At 38.5% G+C, this 22,632-nt stretch overlaps 1 protein-coding gene across 2 annotated transcripts in view; it reads left to right on the top strand.

Moving 5' to 3' along the window:
* LOC100352262 (non-histone chromosomal protein HMG-14-like) overlaps positions 1-12,757 on the top strand; it is a 34,608-nt gene extending 21,851 nt beyond the window's left edge. For both annotated transcript variants that reach the window (XM_070073856.1, XM_051854545.2), the window contains exon 2: positions 11,511-12,757. In XM_070073856.1, the coding sequence (XP_069929957.1) occupies positions 11,511-11,993 (483 nt within the window). In that variant the 3' untranslated portion in view covers positions 11,994-12,757. The remainder of the gene's footprint in view (positions 1-11,510) is intronic.
* The last annotated feature ends 9,875 nt before the right edge of the window (positions 12,758-22,632 follow it).

Raw genomic sequence — 22,632 nt, 5'->3', positions numbered from 1 at the left:
CAAGTGAAAAAATTTAATAAACTGCATATATTCTTATTTCTTATATCAGCAATAAACAGTATGATGACATGATCAGTTTTTTTATACGCACTTAATATTCACACAGATATAGTAAGTGCTTAACATCTGTTGCTCTTTCCTCCACTGCAATTATCTTTGTGGTTATTTATTTAATGTCAATCTCTTCTATGGAATATAGGTTATATTTCAGCAGACAATATAGTGCAATTTGTTTTCCAGCATATTTTTATAATTTATCAAAATACCAGGTATTGTGATTTTTTTATACATTAGTTTAAAATTTAATCCATACTTTAGCCCTGCCTGAGATGCTTTTATTTTTTTCTTTACTTCAATACCTCAGCACTACCTCAACAAACACACACATACATATACTCATCATGGTATTTTCTTGGATGACACCTCTTAGAGATTTAAAAATACTTTTTATATTACCCATGTCATTTTATTTTTCTCAGGCAGAGTGGACAGTGAGATGGAGAGAGACAGAGAGAAAGGTCTTCCTTTTTGTTGGTTTACACCCCAATGGCCGCTGCGGCCGGCGCTCTGTGGCCCTCCGATCCGAAGCCAGGAGCCAGGTGCTTCTTCTGGTCTCCCATGCGGGTGCAGGGCCCAAGGACTTGGCCATCCTCCACTGCAATCCTGGGCCACAGCAGAGAGCTGGACTGGAAGAGGAGCAACCGGGACAGAATCTGGCGCCCTGACCGGGACTAGAACCCACTGTGCCGGCACCACAGGCAGAGGATTAGCCTATTGAGCTGTGGCACCAGCCCCCTCATGTCATTTTTTTAAATAATTTTTTTGACAGGCAGAGTTAGACAGTGAGAGAGAGAGACAGAGAGAAAGGTCTTCCTTTTCCGTTGGTTCACCCCCAAAGTGCGTTGCAGCCAGTGCGCTGTGCCAATCTGAAGCCAGCAGCCAGGTGCTTCCTCCTGGTCTCCCATGCGGGTGCAGGGCCCAAGCACCTGGGCCATCCTCCACTGAACTCCTGGGCCACAGCAGAGAGCTGGACTGGAAGAGGAGCAACCAGGACAGAATCCGGCACCCCAACCAGGACTAGAACCCGGGGTACTGGCGACGCAAGTGGAGGATTAGCCTAGTGAGCAGTGGCGCCGGCCTACCCATGTCATTTAAAATTCACGTTTGCAGATGACACAATGCTGTATGTGGAAGAACTTCAGCAGTCCACCAATAGGCTATCAGAACTGATAAAACAACTCATTTAAGTTGCAGGTTAAAAAAAGAAAACAGAGTAGCTTTTTTATACACTAATGATGAACTCACTAAAAGAAAATATCAGTAAGGAAATTCCACTCATAATAACTAAAAAATAACCAAATAAACTATGTGAATGAAAGGAAAGATCTCTACGATGAAAATTATAAAACACTGATGAAGGGAAATCATCAAAGACACACAAAAATTGACAGATATCACTTGCTCAATTCTGGAAGCATTAATATCATTAAAATATCCATACTATCTAAAGGAATCTACAGATGAAATGCAATCGCTACTAAAATACCAATGGCATTCTTTACAGAATTAGAAAAAACGATGCTAGCATTCATACGGAATCACAAAAGACCCAGAATAGTCAAGGTGATTCTCATAAAAAAAATCAAACTGGAGGCATCACCATCCCTGACTTCAAAGCATACTACAAAATATAGTAACTAAAAAAGCTTGATACTGGCATAAAAATGACACATTGATCAGTGGAACAGAACAAAGAGTAAAGAAATTAATCCACATATATACAGCCAACTGATTTTTGACAAGAGTGCTTAAACCGTACTTTACTTAAGGACGATCTCTTCAACAAATGGTGCTGGCAAATCTGGATGTATGTAAAAGAAAAAGTAAAAGAATGAAATTAGATCCATAATTTTCACTATTTATAAAAAATCAGTTCAAAATAATCAAAGACCTAAATTTAAGACTTTCCTTGAAGAAAATGCCGGGGAAATATTCCAAGACATTAGTATAAGGGAAAACAAGACCCCAAAACACAGGCACCAAAACAAAATTAAACAAATAGAATTATTTCAAACCCAGAAGCTCTGCACAGAAAATTAAATGGTCAATAGAATGGAGACATCCAACAGAATGGGAAAAAATATTTGTGTGCTACCCATCAAACAAAAGATTAATATCCAGAATATCAGCAACTTAAAAAACTCAACAACAAAACACAACCAATCCTGTTAAAAATGGGCAAAGAACTTCAATAGACAGTCTTCAAAAGAAGAAACACAAATGATCAACAAATATATGAAAAAATGCTCAACATCACTAGCCTTTAGTGAAATGTAAACCAAAATCACAAAGAAACAAAACTTTTAATTGTATTGTAAATTAAAAAAATTTAAAATGTTATCTTAAAAACAAAAGGAAGAAAGGGAGGGAGGGATGGAGGGAGGGAGGGAGAAAGAAAGGAAGGAAGGAAGGAAGAGGGAATGCAAGAGAGAAAGTAGGAGAGAGAGAGAGGGAGGAAAGGAGGAAGGGAATATCCTAATACTCTTAGAATTATATCTACAAACTATATTGAATTTGTTAAAAATTGATTAAAAAATTAAAACAATTTAAAAAGAAGAATGGCTAAAATCCAAAAGACAGAGAGTAATACATGTTGGTAAGTAAATGGAGAAATGAAAATACTTATTTACTGTTGGTAGGCATGTAAATTAGTGTAGCCACTGTGGAAAACAGTATGGGGATTTCCTTTAACAACTAGAAATAGACTTTCCATATGATCCAGCAATTCCACCATCAGGTATATACCCCAAAAGACATTAACATGTTGTATCAAAATGATACCTGCTACACCATGTTTGCAGCAGCACTATTTATGATAGCCAGATATGGAATCAACCAAGGTGCCCATCATCAGATGAAGGGATAAAAAAATGTGTTATGGGGCTGGCACTGTGGCATAGCAAGTAAAGCCGCTTCCTGCAATGCTGCCATCCCATCCGGCTGCCTTTTTAAATCCCTGTTGCTCTACTTCTGAACCAAATCCCTGATAATGTGTCCAGGAAAGCAGCAGAGGATGGCCCAAGTCCTTGTGCCTGTGCACTAAAGTGAGACCTGGAAGAAGCTCCTTGCTCCTGGCTCCTGGCTCCTGGCTTTGGCCTGGCCCAGCCCTGACTGTTGCATCCATTTGGGATGTGAATGGAAGATTCTCTCTCTCTCTCTCTCTTCTCTTTTCTCTGCCTCTCCTTCTCTGTAGCTCTAACTTGCAAATAAATAAATTTTTAAAAAAAGAGGCCGGTGCTATGGCTCAATAGGCTAATCCTCCTCCTGCGGCGCCAGTACCCCAGGTTCTAGTCCCGGTCAGGGCACCGGATTCTGTCCCAGTTGCCCCTCTTCCAGTCCAGCTCTCTGCTGTGGCCAGGGAGTGCAGTGGAGAATGGCTCAAGTGCTTGGGCCCTGCACCCACATGGGAGACCAGGAGGAAGCGCCTGGCTCCTGGCTTCAGATCGGCGCAATGCGCCGGCATTGGCAGCCATTTAGGGGGTGAACAATGAAAGGAAGACCTTTCTCTGTCTCCCTCTCTCACTGTCTAACTCTGCCTGTCAAAAAAAAAAAAATTCATTAATTACTTAATTCTACTTGCTTTGCTTTTCCAGCTAAAGTAATCATTCACCTGAGGTCATTTTTTATTCCATTTATTCCATGAATTTTCATACTTTGAAATCAACTTTTATGTCATTTACTTCCTAATATTTTATGAATTAGATATAATCTTTCCAAACATAATAGTGACACTTAGTTTAATTTTTTTTTTTTTTTGACAGGCAGAGTGGACAGTGAGAGAGAGAGAGACAGAGAGAAAGGTCTTCCTTTTCCGTTGGTTCACCCTCCAATGGCCGCCATGGCCGAGGCGCTGCAGCCGGCGCACCGCACTGATCCGAAGGCAGGAGCCAGGTGCTTCTCCTGGTCTCCCACGTGGGTGCAGGACCCAAGCACTTGGGCCATCCTCCACTGCACTCCCAGGCCACAGCAGAGAGCTGGCCTGGAAGAGGGGCAACCCAGACGGAATCCAGCACCCCGACCGGGACTAGAACCCGGTGTGCTGGAGCCGCAAGGTGGAGGATTAGCCTAGTGAGCCGCGGCGCCGGCCGACACTTAGGTTAAAGCTGTCCATTTTCTTGCTTTACTCTATTTTCCTAGGTTATAGTTTCATTGTTGAGTTTGTTGTCTGCCTTTCATAGGTCAATTTTTCTCAATACCTGGTAATTCTTCTCTTTTTCAGAAACCTTCTTTGGCTGTCTGTGTTTGTAAATCCTGAATGTCAGGTTTATTTTCTTTGATAGCATCAGTGGTGTGTGATATGTGCAAGGAGAGATATATAATTAACTTATTTTCTGAGTTTGTTCTCTTTGAGTCTGAAAGGCTGTCAACTGCCTTGGCTACTGTCCTGCATTTCAAGGTCTAACTCACCTCTCTGACTTAGCAGGATCCCCACATTTATGCTATCTGCTGCTTGGTCAGAGACAGTGAAGGTGCAAGAGTTGGGTGGAGCCTGTCTGCAGTTTCACATTTAGCATCTCATATTCGCACATAATTCCCTTCTACATATTGTTTCTATTACCTTGGCTTTACTCCAGCATCATTTTGTCTTTGTGGAAGTGTAATCTTTAATTTTTTACTATCTATAAAATCCCAAATATCAAGAAGTCCTCTTTATTTGTGTTACTGAATACTTATAGATCTTTATAATATTTTTGCATGATTTTAAGCTATTGAAGGAAGTAGTTTTATGTAGAGAATATGTTTAGCAAGCCCTGCTATTGAAGCAAAAGTAGCAGAAGGACAATGTTGAGACTGACACGTTTTCTAACACACTATTCTCATCTCACTACACTCTATAATGACACTTAAAAGGCATGACAAATACTTAACCCTTCAATTCTCACAATATTAACTTTTATAAATTTACCATTAAGTATCTGACAAGAACATTTTTATTCATCCCAAGGGCAAGAGCTCTTTATGTAAAATTGGGTCAGTTATGAATTAACTTGATTCATGTAAAATTCCCTGGAGGCAAGAAGTCTTAATTGTTTAATTTTGCTTTTTAATGTAGCAGTGGAAGCAATCAGCAATATTCCCTTTATTTATTTATTTATTTGACAGAGTTAGACAGTGAGAGAGAGAGACTGAGAGAAAGGTCTTCCTTCTGTTGGTTTACACCCCAAATGGCCATTATGGCCGAAGCTACCCTGATCTGAAGCCAGGAGCCAGGTGCTTCCTCCTGGTCTCCCATGTGGGTGCAGGGCCCAAGGACTTGGGCCATCCTCCACTAAACTCCCGGCCACAGCAGAGAGCTAGACTGGAAGAGGAGCAACCAGGACTAGAACCGGCATCCATATGGGATGCTGGCGCTGCAGGCGGAGGGTTAACCAAGTGAGCCACGGCGCAGGCCGCAAGCAATATTCTTGTTTGGCATGGAAGATAGATAGTTGGATAGACTAAAGCTTAAAGTTTTCTGCTCTCATTTTTCTCTATCACCTAGCTTCTCTGTGCCACCTGCAAATGTTTACTAAGAACCAAGTAAAACCACTTGTTTCAAAAAACTAACTGTTCAGGCACCAACATTTCTAACTTAGTTATTTTTGCTGCTAAAACAAAGGCATGTATACGTATACGTATTTTTCCTTGTTTGAATTTATTCACATAATCAACACTTAACAAGCTTCTTTCAGAAAACAGTCTGAGTCATTACTATAAATATGTGCTAGGCTGTCATGTTACCCCTGGCAGTGAATTCTTCCCATTTGAAATATAAATGTGAAAACACATTCCCTTCAAATTAGTACTCGGCCACCTCTAGAGGTGCCATCTGCCCCTCCTCCCCAGAGCACCCGCTTAGAGTATGCATTCTTCCTTCTCCATTTTTGTGCTATGTTTTTGGATGTTAACATCTGATAAAAATGATCAAAGGGTAATTTTCTCTAGGAAACCATTGAAACCCAATTTTCCTTGTAACACACTCAACAAAGTAAACCATCAAGTCTAAATTCTTTATGAGCCAAGCATTCAAGCCACTAAAAAATTTTTAATACGCACTTCCTCAAAACAGGATTAAAATACCCATGAGATCAGTTGGATAATCATGACACTTTTCACTTTTCAGGGAAGCAATTTGTCTATTAAAAACTCTGTCATGATTCAGTATCAAGAAAATTTGCTCTGTAGTTATTTTCCAGGCTATACTGTCCTGAATTGAGCTGAATAAATGAAAGAAATGCTGATAAAAATTAATCTAGCCTTTCCAACTGTCTGGCATGGTCTAGGTAAGAGCTTTCCCATAGTCATGTGTTAAAGATGTTTACACAAAAGTTTATACTGATCTTTTCACCTCTTAGGGTATCCACATTTGGCATAAGAGTCTGAAGACCCTATACTTTTCACCTGGTGTCATGACACTCTCATACCACATCATAACATGAAAGTTGTAATATTTCATGAGTCTTATAACTGGGAAAAGACTGGTAAACATTCACCTAACTTCTAATAGGCAGAAATCAACTCAATCCATATAAGATTAATGATGAGGGGGACGGTCCTGAGGCGCAGCCCATTAACACGCTGGCCAGGAGCGCCGACGTCCCATGTGGACGCTGCTTTGAGACCCGGCTGCTGCACCTCTGGTCCAGCTCTCTGCTATGGCCTGGGAAAGCACTGGAGGATGGCCCAAGTCCTTGGGTCCCTGCACTCATGTGGGAGACCTGGAAGAGGCTCCTAGCTCCTGGCTTTAGATTGGCATGGCTCCCGCAGTAGCAGTGGTTGGAGAATGAATCATCAGATGGAAGGCCTCTCTCTCTCTCTCTCTCTCTCTCTCTCTGGCTCTCCTCTCTCCGTGTAGCTCTGACTTTCAAATAAATGGATAAATCTTAAAAAAAAAAAAGATTAATGATGAGAATTTTGTAGATAAGAAAAGAAGAATGAGTTGATATTAGCTGCCCAATTGCTCTTTTTTAACCAGAACAAGAGGGAGAATAAATTTGCAAAAGCTTCAATAATCTAATATTTAATTATTTCAGCTTTCAGAAAATAATATATCCTCTCTTAATGGCAAAAGTAACCATTGAACTGTCCATAAAGGCACACTAATTCCAGGTGAGGATACAGTATTTTTTTTTTTTTTTTGACAGGCAGAGTGGACAGTGAGAGAGAGAGAGACAGAGAGAAAGGTCTTCCTTTGCTGTTGGTTCACCCTCCAATGGCCGCCGCGGCCGGCGTACCGCGCTGATCCGAAGGCAGGAGCCAGGTGCTTCTCCTGGCCTCACATGGGGTGCAGGGCCCAAGCACTTGGGCCATCCTCCACTGCACTCTCTGGCAACAGCAGAGAGGTGGCCTGGAAGAGGGGCAACCGGGACAGAATCCGGCGCCCCGATCGGGACTAGAACCCCGTGTGCCGGCGCCACAAGGCGGGGGATTAGCCTCGTGAGCCACGGCACCGGCCGTGAGGATACAGTATTAGCATAAAACAATCCAAGTATTACTAAAAAATCTAAATATTTTTATCTAGTACTTATTATAATGTTTTTTTTTCAAATGCTTGGAAGATAGAACAGAGAAGCAGAGAGACAGAGACAGAGAGAGATCTTCCATCCACTCGCTCATTCTCCGAATATCTACAATAGCCAAGGCTGAGCCAGCCTGAAGTCAGGAGCCACGAACTCTGCCTGGATCTTCCACATGAATGGCAGGAATCCAAGCACCTGAGCCATCAAAAGCTGCCTCCAAGTCTCATTAATAGGAAGCTGGATCAGAAGCAGAGTAGTTGAAACTCAAACCAGCACACCAACAATGAATGCTGGTGTTCCAAGTGGCAGATTAACCCACTGTTCCATGATGCCCACCTTTATCTGAACACTTGAAATAAAATTTATTTACTTATTTTTTTAACTTTTATTTGACAAATATAAATTTCCAAAGTGCAGCTTATGGATTACAGTGGTTCCCCCCTCCCATAACTTTGCTCCCACCCACAACCCTCCCATTTCCCGCTCCCTCTCCCATTCCATTCACATCAAGATTCATTTTTCAATTATCTTTATATACAGAAGATTGATTCAGTGTATATTAAGTAAAGATTTCAACAGTTTGCACCCATACCGAAACACAAAGTGTAAAGTACTGTTTGAGTACTAGTTGTAGCATTAATTCACATTGTACAACACATTAAGGACAGAGATCCTACATGAGGATTAAGTGTACAGTGACTCCTTTTGTTGACTTTAACAAATTGACACTCTTGTTTATGGCGTCAGTAATCTCCCTAGGCTCTTGTCATGAGTTGCCAAGGCTATGGAAGCCTTTTGAGTTCACCAACTCTGATCTTATTTAGACAAGGTCATAGTCAAAGTAGAAGGTCTCCCCTCTCTTCAGAGAAAGGTACCTCCTTCTTTGAGGGTCCATTCTTTCCACTGGAATCTCACTCACAGGATCTTTCATTAGGTGTTGTTGTTGTTTTTTTTTTTTTTTTTTTTTTTTTTTTTTTTTTTTTTTTTTTTTTTTTCCTTTTGTCAGAGTGTCTTGGCTTTCCATGCCTAAAATACTCTCATGGGATCTTCAGCCAGATCCGAATGCCTTAAGGGCTGATTCTGAGGCCAGAGTGCTGTTTAGGACATCTGCCATTCTATGAGTCTGCTGTGTATCCCACTTCCCATGTTGGATCGTTCTCTCCTTTTTAATTCTATCAGTTAGTATTAGCAGACACTAGTCTTGTTTATGTGATCCCTTTGACTCTTAATCCTATCATTATGATCAATTGTGAACTGAAACTGATCACTTTGACTAGTGAGGTGGCATTGGTACATGCCACCTTGATGGGATTGAATTGGAATCCCCTTACTACCCTGAATGCGCCCAATCTCATCTGAAATAAAATTTATTAAACACACTAAGCAGCCAATCTGTAAAGATCTCCTTATAAGCATGCTTTCAGTTTTCTAAAAACAAGTTTGAATAAATCTTGTCTCTTAGTAGTACTTACCTTTTTAACAATCAGCTTAAAAATACAATCCCATATTTTACTTATTAGAATAAATTTATCCTGATTAGAAATATCCCCTCATTACTTAACTTACTTATAAATTAAAAATTAAATTTATTCCCAATTGTTTGCCTTTTTTTCTTTCTTTTTACTCAGCCTTAGGGGCCTCCATTGAATATTGCTTGTCTGCCGAGGGTAGGTTAGGGAGTAAACTGCACTGCTTAGAACATAGTAGTGATTCAATAAATGGGATGACTCACTGACTGACTTTAGTTCCTTTTTACTTGCTCTCCGTTAAAGTCTTGAAACTCATTTCTTCTCCTTTAGTACAGAAAGAGAACAAATAAACAAAAGAGAAATGAAAAGCTATTTATAAAAGGATTTGGTCTAAAAGGATAATGTCCTTCTAATTCACCCTCCCTTCCCTAGGATACATTTTCCTCTCATAAAAATAGCTTTGTTTTACCCCACCTTTCTTATCAGCAGTAACCGCTGCTTTAATTTCATACAAACAAATATTGCTTAGCTATTGACTTGCCATTGCTAACAATGGACTCAAATACAAAGTATCTAAAGTAAAGGAAACACATCCCTAACATTACACAGTACTTTTGAACAGAAAGTTGATGTTGAGTATTAAATTATTTAATACCACTACAGCACTGAGGAGCTTCTTTGTAGTCAAGTTAAATCACATCTGGGCTACATTTATAAGATGGAATTTGAAGCAGTGGAGACACTGAGATTCATTTAGTAGATGGCCAATCTAAAGTACATTCCAAGAAATTAACGTGTCTTATCTCAATAAGAATTTTGAGCATAATTTAAAAATTAGAGGATGCTTAGAACAATACTGCCAAAGGAAACACAACTTACAGTTTTGAATATAAAAGTACTAATTAGTCATAATGAACTCCTTCAATATTTTGAGATAACAGAAAGTTATTACTATATACATAAACTCATCTTGTGAGTTCTTAACTCGCCTGCCTAGTGGAAGCATATGATACATATGCTATATGCTACATATATACTATGTATATTGGAACTTTAAACGGTTTGTAGAAAAATTAAATTAAAACATTAATTAAAAATAGAAACTATTTCTCAAAATATGCTTCATGAAGTTCAAGACATTTTTCTAAATGATGAGACCTGTCATTTTATTAATTCATCCCTAAAGAAGTAAGGGTCCTAGGAATTTAATAGTGCAAATGTAGTATTTTTTATATTACTAACTAAGGAAACATGTGTTCTATTTAAATATTTTTAAGATTTTTAAGATTAGGAAGCATAAAAAAGTCAGAAGGAGCAGTGGGAATAATTCCTGATGATGTCCCTTCACAACACGCACAAAATTGCACTTGTATGTTGAGACAAACAAGCATTGTCATGGTGGAGAGAACTCTCTGCTGAAGCTATCTTGGGCATTTTTTCTGTTAAAGCTTTGGCCAACTTTCTCAACACAATCTCCTCTTGGTAACCATTGTTTTGACTGTGCTCTGTCTTCAAGATCATACTTATGAAACCATATTTCATCCCCTCTTACAATTATTTCAAGAAATACTTCAGGATCTTGTTATTACTTGTTTAAGTTTTTACTGAAAGCACTACTTTTGTCTGTAGTTGCTCTGGGTTTAAGTTTTGACACTCATCAAATGCAAAATTTATTTTTTCAGTTAGAATTGTTTAATCTGGTCCAATTGAGATGTCTATCTTGTTGGTTATTTTTTCTGATGTTATTCATTAATCCTCTTCCATTAAGATTAATGGAAGATTAACTTTTTCCTCGAAAACAGATGTGGGCTGCATCTTCAACATCATTGTGTCCCTTAAAACAATTAAATTTAAAATGGCCAATTTTGGGAGGGCTCATTCCTATAATCTTTTTGTAAAGCATCAATGGTTTCACCATTTTTAAAAATAGAAATTTAATAATTTTTAAATAATTAAATAATTTAAATAATTTTTGCCATATTCACACATTATGTACAAACACAATTTTATTTTTCTCTTGAAAACAGAAGTTAATATCACAAAATGAGGGATTTATGACAATGAACACAAATATTCTGGATACAAGTCCCTTACCAAATTCTTAGTCCTAGTTGCCTTGATTCCGCCTTCTGCCACTGTGCAAAGTGATGTATGGGCTTGGGCTCTGAGACTGCTGCTGCCCTGCTGTGCCCAGGTGAACAAACAGGACTCGGTTTGCCCTGCTAGATGGTAGGACTATCTAGGACTCAAATAAAGTTTCCTGCTTTGCAGTATCTTGAGGGAGGAGGAGGCAAACACTAATCTGCAATCATCTTGAATCAATCCCATGTGGCACATTTTAAAAGTTCACACTTTGGTAGTTCTGCTTCCCCTAAGTTGTATGAGGACTAGACTCTATCTGGTTGCTGTACACCATGTATTGATTTCACCTTTCTTCCACCCAAGTTTTCCATAAATATGTTTGTTCTTGTTTCACTTTTAGGAGAACTCATGTAGCTCTAAGAGGCGCGGTTCCATCCGGTTCTCCCACCGCCCCCGCTGCGGGTCCCAGCAGCTCAGGTGGCGGAGCAGCGGCAGCGGCCAGGCAGCCCAGCTCCGCGAAGGCTCTCGGCGCGCCGCGGCCCGCAGGCACCCGGCACGCGCCCTCCGCGCCGCCAGGATGCCCAAGAGGAAGGTCAGCTCTGCCGAGGGGGCGGCCAAGGAGGAGCCCAAGAGGAGGTCGGCGCGCTTGTCGGGGAAGCCGGCCCCCGGGAAGGTGGAAGCGAAGCCCAAGAAGGCCGCCGTGAAGGATAAGTCATCAGACAAGAAAGTGCAAGCAAAGGGGAAGAGAGGAGCAAAGGGAAAACAGGCCGAGGTGGCTAACCAAGAAGCTAAAGAAGACCTGCCTGCAGAAAACGGAGAAACGAAAAACGAGGAGAGTCCAGCCTCTGATGAAGCAGAAGAGAAAGAAGCCAAGTCCGATTAATACCATATACCATGTGTTATCAGTGGTCCCTGTCTCCCTTCTTGTACAATCCAGAGGAATATTTTTATCAACTATTTTGTAAATGCAAGTTTTTAAGTAGCTCTAGAAACATTTTTAAGAAGGAGGGAAGCCCACCTCATCCCATTTTTTAAGTGTAAATGATTTTTTTAAGAGGTGAAATCATTTGCTGGTTGTTTATTTTTTGGTACAACCAGAAAATAGTGGCATATTGAATTCTGGGAGGCTTTGACTGTCTTGGGTGTCAGCTTAACATTCCATAGGTGGGGGTGGTTTTTATATCCTACAGTACAGCGCATACTTAATGGCGATTTGGAGTCTCAATTGTGCATTTAATCTGTCTTGAATATTTTCAGTTACTTCTCCCGTGTTTTGTAGAATTGTTTTCTACAGAAAACCACTCCTTGTTCTGTCAGAACCATGTGCACTCTGTAACATCTTCGGTTGTGGTAGTCCAGTTTTCCTAATGATTTTGTTAATGTGCCGTGAAAGATTGAAAATTTGAGTGTCGTGCATATGCTATTATATTGTGAATGGGTGGGATTTATGTAACAGCAGCATTTGAAGATACTTGTACTTGATAGCCTCTTAAGGAAGAGTTGCCTCCAAATTTGAAGCTGGAAAGTCACTGGAATAACTTTAAAAAAAATGACAATTCATGGCTTTTTAGATTTTTGGTACGTATGTTAAGAATTGTGTACAAATTAAAATGTGTGTGCTGATTCTCAACACCAATAAAATCTCAATTATGGACAAAAAAAATTGCTATCTTACCGTTCTTTTTTTTTTTTTTTTTTTTGACAGGCAGAGTGGACAGTGAGAGAGAGAGACAGAGAGAAAGGTCTTCCTTTTGCCGTTGGTTCACCCTCCAATGGCCGCCGCGGCCGGCGCGCTGCGGCCGGCGCACCGCGCTGATCCGATGGCAGGAGCCAGGATCCAGGTGTTTTTCCTGGTCTCCCATGGGGTGCAGGGCCCAAGCACCTGGGCCATCCTCCACTGCACTCCCGGGCCACAGCAGAGAGCTGGCCTGGAAGAGGGGCAACCGGGACAGAATCCGGCGCCCCAACCGGGACTAGAACCCGGTGTGCCGGCGCCGCAAGGCGGAGGATTAGCCTACTGAGCCGCGGCGCCGGCTTATCTTACCGTTCTTAATGTTTCAAAATAAATCCTGATCACACATGTTGTAAGAAGTTATTCTGAATTTATTTTGGTGCAAAAAAAATTAAATCCATGGGGCCGGCACTGTGGCGCAGCGAGTTAATGCCCTGGCCTGAAGCGCCGGCATCCCATATGTGTGCGGGTTCTAGTCCCGGCTGCTCCACTTCCGATCCAGCTCTCTGTATGGCCTGGGAAAGCAGTGGAGGATGGCCCAAGTCCTTGGGCCCCTGCACCCGCATGGGAGACCTGGAAGAGGATCCTGGCTCCTGGCTTTGGATTGGTGCAGCTCTGGCCATTGTGGCCAACTGGAGAATGAACCATCAGATGAAACACCTCTCTTTCTCTCTCTCTCTCTCTCTCTCTCTCTCCTCTCTCTGTGTAACTCTGACTTTCAAATAAATAAATAAAAAATGTAAATCCATGCATAGTTCATTTATAAATAAACATATATGATATATAATCATTTTTATATTTATTTATATTATAATATATATAAGAGACTTTTTGCATGAATGTTTTTGAAGATATCTTGTTGGACAAATAGACCTTGCTTCAATATGGCAGGGTAAAAATCACTGAGAGCATTCTTTAATCCAGTTAATTCTCCATTATAGCCTAAAAGAAAAGAAACAAACAGGAACTGAGCTAAGAATCAGTATCTGCAGTGATGTCTTTTTCTGAAGGCGTGAGGAAGAGAAACCAAGTACAGCTGCCTCTTCACCTTGTGGGGGTTTTCTGTAGGGAGGGATAATATAAATTCCTTCTTCCTTCATACATTTCACAGAATACTCTAAAAGAAGGTGTCACGAGTCTTGATATGGTCATTAATTCTATTGTGAAAACAACACTGAACTTTCTCTTACCCATAGGAGCCCTGTCAGTAAACTACAGACAACAGTTGAGAAGCCCTTGGGATCAGAGAGAAGGGCTACAGTTGACTACAGTTCTCTGAGTGGAAGTAGCATCTGAAATTTGGGACTTTCCTAGAGGTCAGAAGTCAGACAGGTTGTGATTTTTCAAATGTCCATAGTGTGAGAGCAATACTTCCAACAAATCGTAATCCTGAATCAGAGGAAATTTTGACAGCTGTTTTCAGTCCTTCTGTTTTTTAAAGATTTATTTATTTATTTGAAAGTCAGAGTACACACAGAGAGAGAAGAAGAGACAGAGATTGACCTTCCATCTGCTGGTTTACTCTCCAATTGGCTGCAACAGCTGGAGCTGTGCAGATGAAACCAGGAGCCAGGAGCTTCTTCTGAGTCTCCCATGTGGGTGCAGGGGCCCAAGGACTTGGGCCATCTTCTACTGCTCTTCCAGGCCATAGCAGAGAGCTAGACCAGAAGTGGAGCAGCCCAGACACCAATTGTTGCCCATATGGGAAGCTGGCACTGCAGCCGCAGCATTACCCACTACGCCCCCTCTGCTTTTTTTATTGAGTAAATGGAGGAAACTATCCTAAGGTATATTTTTCTTGCAATGTTTTGCCTGCTGAAAATTGTGAAGTCAATTTTGATATAAGATATTTGGATTGAATTGTATCAGCATCTTCTAAAAGAAGTACCTCAAAGGAAAGTAGCCCAGTTAATATATGAACAGGAATGTGTAATTAATGATGAGTAAAGTAAAGAGATGGAATATAAAATTTTAATAAGAAAAATGTCTGAAATGATTTTAAAGCAGTAAATCACATGGAAAGAAAAAAAACCCAACAATTTGAGATACATATGGAATCAATCCAGACAGTAGATCTGAATACGTTGCAGGAATTGGTAGCAGAATGACCCTAATCATCTGCTGATGAAAAGAAAACAACAGTGGTTTTCAAAGATAAAATGTGACAAATTATGCAAATAAAAAGCCAGAAAGTAAATACTGAGAAAAGACTTACATAAGTGTGTTTTTAAATACCAAGAAGCATACTTTTCAAGGTAACGCAATGAGCTCCGGTGCAGCCATCTTTGTAGAAGCGGGTACTAGAGCTAGCTCTTGAAAAGCAGTCCTGTGGGACTCTAAAATTTGGATATAAACTTTGAAAGACTTCTCAAACTTCCTTTAGTTTTCCTCCAAAGAACTCTTGGAGATGGTTGAGAAAATTTGATTCTGGTAAAGGGGAAAAAAAAAAAAAAACCTACAGATACTGAGAAAGCCTTTGGGAAAACATGCAGAAAAAAATGTATGCATTATAATCACGCAGATAGAAATTTGGGGATCAGATTTCCGGGATTCTGGTCTTATGGCCATCATTACTTGCTGGGTAAACTTACACAAACCTATTTACCTCTGTGAGTTCCAGGTTTAGCTTTGTGTTGTTTTGTCTCTATAAAATGAGGGGAGCTGAGCATGACACTCTCTGTTGTCATTGTTCTATGTTATGCACAAGATTACGATTTTAAGATCATACTTTTCACATAAATCTTTGATAAAACACGGAGGAATTGCAAAGAGTTTGCTAAAAGCTTTGTATACATATATGAAGGATGTGTGCTTGTATATGTGTGAGTATAAAAGAATGCTGGAAAATTAAGGTGAAGGGTCATATTTCCTTATTGTACTTTTAGAATGTTGAAACAAAATGCATTCATTTAGGAAACAAGTCTGCCAATGACTAAATGGTTACAAAACATGTAAAATCATGAGTTTTTTCCACTTAACAGCTTTTGGGGTATCATATTATTTTTGAAAGATGCTTAAAAGTATTAAAATATCTGTCCAGAGGAATAGCTCATCTGGAAAAAGGAAGAAAATGATTCCACGCTAGCTTTGGCCAAGCAGCTAAAATTTTAATGTACTATTTATACTGGTCATTACAACTGTTAACATGATGCTTTTTTCTTCAGAGTGTATGTTCCCTAAGGAAGGTTAAACTATTAACCTAAAAGAGCATGCTTAAGACTTGAGCAAAAACGTTTAGGAATAATTATTGAATTCTTGAAGTCAATGAGTTTTCAAATGGAGAAAAGGTAGCAAAGAGATCAGAGGCATGATCCTGGGCATAACTGCCTTTGGGTATGTGAAGGCATGGTAATGTGAAAGAAAAGTTTGAAAGATCTAAATCTATGAAAGCAGAAGGACTTCCAAGAGAGAACTACCAAACTACCAAGAGGATTGAACAGAGCCAAAAGGAAGTCATCCAAGTATTTTCACGGGAATATTTTCTTGCATCCAAACCACCTTGGTTTACTTTACTAGTGCAAAGGTAAAGAGGCTGTAGGAGGTTGCTTGACTTTCTATCACATTCTCTCTAAACCATCCCTACTGCTTTCTGCTTTGTCTTCAGAAACCCATGTAACTGACTTCAAAATCTGTCAATTTTAAGCAAAGTGGCAGCAGCAGAAATAGAGAAGAGAATTCATGCAAAAGCTCCATGACACCTCTATCTACAAGCAACAGCACCAGAACAGAGGTCACAAATCAGAGCTAGATCACTGATGGACACTCTGTGAATTAAATTTCTTGGAACATCAGAAGTTGAACTGCCTTTACTTTTCTGCCCCCCTCCCTTTTTTGTAGCTTAGCCAAAGAATCTCCTTGTCTCATTGTTTCTCTTTCTCTCCCTTTCTCTTACTTTTCCCTAATCCCTCCATCCTGTTCATGCTTATCAAGAAATGCTTTTTCCTTTCCATGACAGAGTCGTGGATATTCTTCAGTCTTCTGGCTGCCTGGTGTGAGTCATCACGATTAATTAAAACTCCTACATAAAGAAAAGTCTTAAACATTTTTACCTACCTCAAAGAATTATCTAAAATGTTGAAAATTTCAGGAATTAAGCAAATGTTTTAACATAACACAATTCACATTTAAGCTTTATTGATTTTTTAATAACCACAAGTCTCGTCTGTAAGGCAGAGTGTACCAGATGGTTCTTCGCTGGCACAAATTGTTCTCTATGTTCATAACGAGTTTCAGTAAGTGTCTTTGATTGACAGCAACCAGTTGTGTTACAAAACATTGTGGCATCAGGTCAATCATGATGAAACTTGATAATGCCACATCAATAATGTGACATTTTATGCTGTAGTTTGCAACAAATCGCTAGGAGAGGAAAAAGTGATACTTAGTAATGGATGAATATTCTAAGCAAATGTTAGCACATCCTACAGTGGCCTTTGTTGGTGTTCAAGGCCATTGGCATGATACCAATGGCCCTCAGATTGCCTAAATCCTCTCAAATTAAGAAGTAAATACAACCCCTGTTGTAGGACATAATATGTCTTAGTGTTTTCATAAAAACCATTGCACTGTACTGTATAATTTATCTAACTTCATTTCAAATCATTAAACATATTGGATATATATTTCCAGAGTATATACAATTCCCAAAGTACTATATCCTAAACCACAATTATAGAATTAACAGAGTTGGAAAAATTAGTTAATCTTCTGCCAAAAAGATTGTTCAAATAAGTAAATCAAAAATAAAGTAGACACATCATTCCTATTGCATTAAATAAAGCCTCTGTGTTTTACTCTCTTTATCGATGATGGTCATGCCAGCATGAGCATGATAATTGCTGAAAGCTTAGCTTAGCTATGGGAAATTCAAGCAGAAAAACATGTTGTAAAGAATTTAGAATGATGTAGGGACTGTCTGGCTTGCAGAAACCTTGACTGAGAAGAAGTGAGATGTGTGATAGAGAGACTCCGATGAAGTTGTGGCAGCCTCATAGTAAAAATCCTAGAATTACTTACTGGTGAATTTGACTCATTCTTTAATTTGTGTGATACAAATGATCTTACCCATTTACTCATTAAAATATATTTAATTTTATATTTCTTATTGGTATGCTTTGAGATGGATCTGTTTGAGGGATGGGACATTGTGCTGAGAGCTGTTTTGAGTTGAGTGACAGAACTGAACCTCAGTGGAAGCTTGTTTCTTTGTGAGACAAGTTGACTTGCTGTTCTCTAAATACTTTGACAGATTCTTTGCTTAACAAATTTTAGTGAAATTCTTGAGCCTTCTAGCCTCCTCTGTGTCCTTCTTTGTAATATCTAGTTTTAACAAGAACTCTGCTGACAGTTTAGAAATAACCCACCACCCTTGATATTTCATTAGGTTTCGTATCTTCCACCATCTCCTTGTCATCTCCTGCTCACGCTACCAATCATAATCAAGAATCCCATTGGTTCAGTTTACTAGAATGTCCCCAGACCTCTGATGCTTTCTTCAGTAAAGGCTCCATCCACTGACCACCCCGACTCTCAGCTTCTTTGTTGTAATTTCTTACTTGCTCATGCTGCATTTGTAGTTGAGCTAGTTGGGGCTCAGAACATGATGCCCCAAAGTATGGTGCTTTGGTGTGCTGGAGGCTTTCAACTGAAGATTATTGGGAGGGCCTCAGAAGTGAGGTCTTTCTGACTTTTTCCCACCTTCCTATCTTCTGCTCCTCCATCTCCCCCAAGCAGATCTTTGAAACCAGAACTGTTCTTCCCCAAGAAAAGTCATAAAACTAAAATGCCTCCCCCCAAAACAAACCATAAAACTCAGAAATCATTTTATTCTCCTCCCCTTATCCTTGAAACCCTCATTCCAGTGGTTCCTGTTTCATACCCAGAAGGAGGGTTGCTACTGGGGGAGGGCAAGAAAATCTCTACAGACAGGCCTTGCTGGGTTTCCCCCCTCAGTCTATTACCATTTTGTCAAACCTCTTTGTCCAATCATGTATTTACACAGCTGCCCATTCTCCATTGAACTTAAGTATAAAAATAGTCATTTTTCCTTGAGTCTGTGGGTCTTTGATTCTGAAGCTTCCTATGTTATGTGAAGCTTTGATTAGACAAAGTAGTTACAGTTTTTTTTGTCAATCTGTCCTTTGTTTTAAGGGTATTGGTGACTGCCCTAATGATGGGTGAGCAAAGGAATTACACCTGTTTGCCTCTACTTGCAATTTTTCTCCTCTCAGGCAAAATCTCATTGTTGATATCCCCATACCTAGTGATCTTTCCTGTCAGAACAGGTGTCACTGAACACTTTTTCTTTAATAAGCTAGTCTTCTGCTTTTGTGACTTGGAACTGCCTCTTTTCTTCCCATGAACTAAATCAATGTCTCTTAAATTTCATAGCAAATGCTACTTTCTTGGTGAACTTTGTTCTAATTTTCTAACTGGATTTGAGCCTGTCTTCTTTAAGCTATACATAGAATTTTTAAAATATGTCTTTGATTGCATGTAAAATAATCTGTCTTATATTCTACCTGATATGGTATTTAGATTAAAGTAGGGAATTGTGCGCTATTTCTTTATATGGCCACTGAGGTAGATAACTCCGTATTTGACAAATGCTATTTGAAATACATTTTATAATAGTGTTAGATTATTAATAAGAACTACTAAACCTAACTACCTCTTTTTTATGCTGCACTAAATTTAAATATTTAAGAAAAATATTTAAATTTAATGTATTTACCTTAAATATTTAAAATTTATTTTTGAAGTCATTTTAATTTAAATGCTTAATTTGTCTGTATTCTAATACTTCCTTGTGAAATAAATTTATTTTAAGAATCCTTTCCAACTGTACTAAGAAAGCAGATATTTCTTCAAAAAAGAACATACTCTGTAGCTGTCATTTGCTATCTTTTAGAGACAGGATGAAGTGAAATTCTCTGAAATCCTTGTATTAGAAGGCAGTATTTACTATTTATCAGGCAGTATTTGTGGCTATATTCTATAGAGATCATTGTTGCATACAGATAGTTCTTTTTCAACAAGTGATTAAAGAAGTGCATTCACAATGTATATTTTCTTGGGAAATAATTTTTTTAGAATAAGTGATTTTCATGTTTTATTTTTTTTTTCAGTATCATTTTTCCCATTTAGTTCCTTCCTTAAGAAACACCAAGGGACTACACCAAACTTACCTCCAAATCATTTATTTTGTAGTTCACTGTCCTGACAGGCACCAAAAATGTGTCTGACATGTTGTCCTAAATATTATATAGTTCATATTTTGTTTAGGCAACAACACAAAATAATATTGATTGATTAGAACCACGAAAGCCCTTGAATTCCTCTTTCTCAAAGTTAATTTTTTTATTTCCATGTGAAACTCTGTTTTTACATGAAATTTTTACTTACAAGAATCAGCAAAATAACAATAGGTAAAATACCATATGATGTAGATCAGGGCGTGAAAGCTTGCATATTTCAGTTCAGGCTATTTGCTGAGAAGGTAATAAAAAGCAGCAGCCTTGGCAAAGATCATTTAAATTAAAAATGTGTGGAATCCTCTGCTTTTGCATAAATAGGAAGACCTCTTTTCTACATGAAAACACAATTATTACTCATCTTGATTGTCATGGCCCTTCCTATTTTCTTTCCTAGTAGTTGAGGATATTTTGATTTTCTATAAACAGAAATCAAAGTAATATGAGAAAATGGAAATGCTGCACTGAAGATGTGGATTTCTTTGCTCAATACATTAAATTCACAGTCAGTTCTAATGTACACACAGGTATTTCATCTCAAACACAACATGACAAATATCAAAGTAAGAACACAATATTCAATTTATTGAAAGTCTCTCCCTTTTATAAGACTTCTTAGATAATTTGGCCTTCAGAATTCCCTATTTCATAGTACCCAGCCAAAAATGTAATAGTCATTCATTGAATACTTTTTTACTGAGCAAGCACTGATAACTTTGTATATGTCAGATAATGTTCTAAGAACAAAATAAGTAACACTCCAACTATCAAGATGTTTAGAGTTTAGAGAGAAGGAAGAAGAAAACTAATAAAATAAAATAAAATATTTAGTAAGATAGCATGTAGTAGATGAATCTTTCTGCCTATTTCCAATACAAACTTTTGTTAAAACAGGAAAAGAACTGTTGATGAAAACATGGGTGATCAAGGAGCACTGGATATTGAAGTGAGTCCACATCTGAAAGAAGGAAATCATGTTGTATTCAAGCTAGATTTATATTATTTATCTCTAGAGATTCTCATTGGTCCACATAGTCTAAGAAAGATAAACTTAAAAGATGACAGTGTTACTGGTCTGAAGAAACATGTTAACATTTTTCAGCTACTGGAGTATCTAGAAATCCAGGGCAGAAGATCTAGAAAGGAGGCCACACAGAGAGGAGCACCCTAGTTTTTCATATATGTTTTCTTCTGTGTTAAACTATGTGTGTGAAAAGAAAATCACAGGAGCACAGGAAGATGAGAAGAACCAAAAGGCTGAAAGAGCTTAGCAGAGATATCATTGCTTTCTGCTCATGGCAAAAGAGGTAGTTAAGATGTCAACATGTTAGCAGATCATCGTAAAACCTCATACTTTTTTATTAAAAACTCCAGAAGAACAAGGCTATGGAGTAAGACATACGTTCTAGAACTAATATATTTACCATAGGCCTAAAGACAAAACTGAAGTAAATTCAGCTAAGGAAAGCCAAAAAGTAAAGCTTCAAAAGCATAAGGTGATCTATGCATAACATAAATTACTTGAGAAAACTAGGTAATTGGTAGCATTTACAATAAATCATCCATAATTTCTATTCTATAAATAGGAATTATTTTAATGAAGAAATATAAAAAAAAACTTTCCTATTATCAAGAGAAATGTGTCAATCAAACAAAATTCACCAAAAATACAAAAGTTAGATTTAATACAAAAGTGTTTTTGGGCATCTGTAATAAATTTGCAACAGAATCAACAGAAAAAACAGTGGATATAATGAGAGAATACTATATTAAAAGAAAGAATGGAAATCCTCAAAACTGAAATGTATTTGAAATAAGGAACATACAGAAAAAACCTTGTAATCATTAAAACATGTCAAAACAAATCAATGAAAATGAATAAATCTGAAAAATGGGAAAAATTAAGAGCAGCAATAAACTGTTGAACAGAATCAAGAACTCTGATATCCACACAATTGGAGAAGAGACGAATGAAGATAAAGGGAAAGATAATGGGACAGAAACAAAGTAATGGTTACAAATGGGCTGGGATAAAGCCAATAACCCACATGTGGTTGATTGCGTCCAAATTTCTGCAGACTAAAACTAAAATGTCTAATAGCAAAATGACACATGATGATTTACCATTGTTCAGCATTAGGACATTTGAAGACAGCAAGAGAAACTATACAAATAAAAGAATAGGTGAAAGTTATTTGAATGTTGACATGAAATGAATAGAGCAAAAATAATCTATGGGAAAACTTCAAGTAGCTTAATGAGTGTAGTAGGGATACATAGACAAAAGACAGAACAAAAATATTTTGGAAAAAGAATGGCCAAATTTGTTTTCATATTTGATGAAAAGAACACACTTCATAATGCATGTAAATTTATAAAATCATGGAACATAAATAAAGCTTCACTAAGTCATGTGGGGCCCCATGGGCTGGCCAGCCATGGGGTCCGCATGTCAGGGTTTGGTCTAATAGCTGTCGTTGTGTCTTTATTGCAAGGCGGATGTTGCTAGTTTCAGTTAGGGCGATGCTTTCCAGCAG

This window comes from Oryctolagus cuniculus, chromosome 5, assembly GCF_964237555.1.
Source record: "Oryctolagus cuniculus chromosome 5, mOryCun1.1, whole genome shotgun sequence".
NCBI classification, from domain to species: Eukaryota; Metazoa; Chordata; class Mammalia; order Lagomorpha; family Leporidae; genus Oryctolagus; species Oryctolagus cuniculus.
This window is presented reverse-complemented; position numbering and strand designations above follow the sequence as displayed.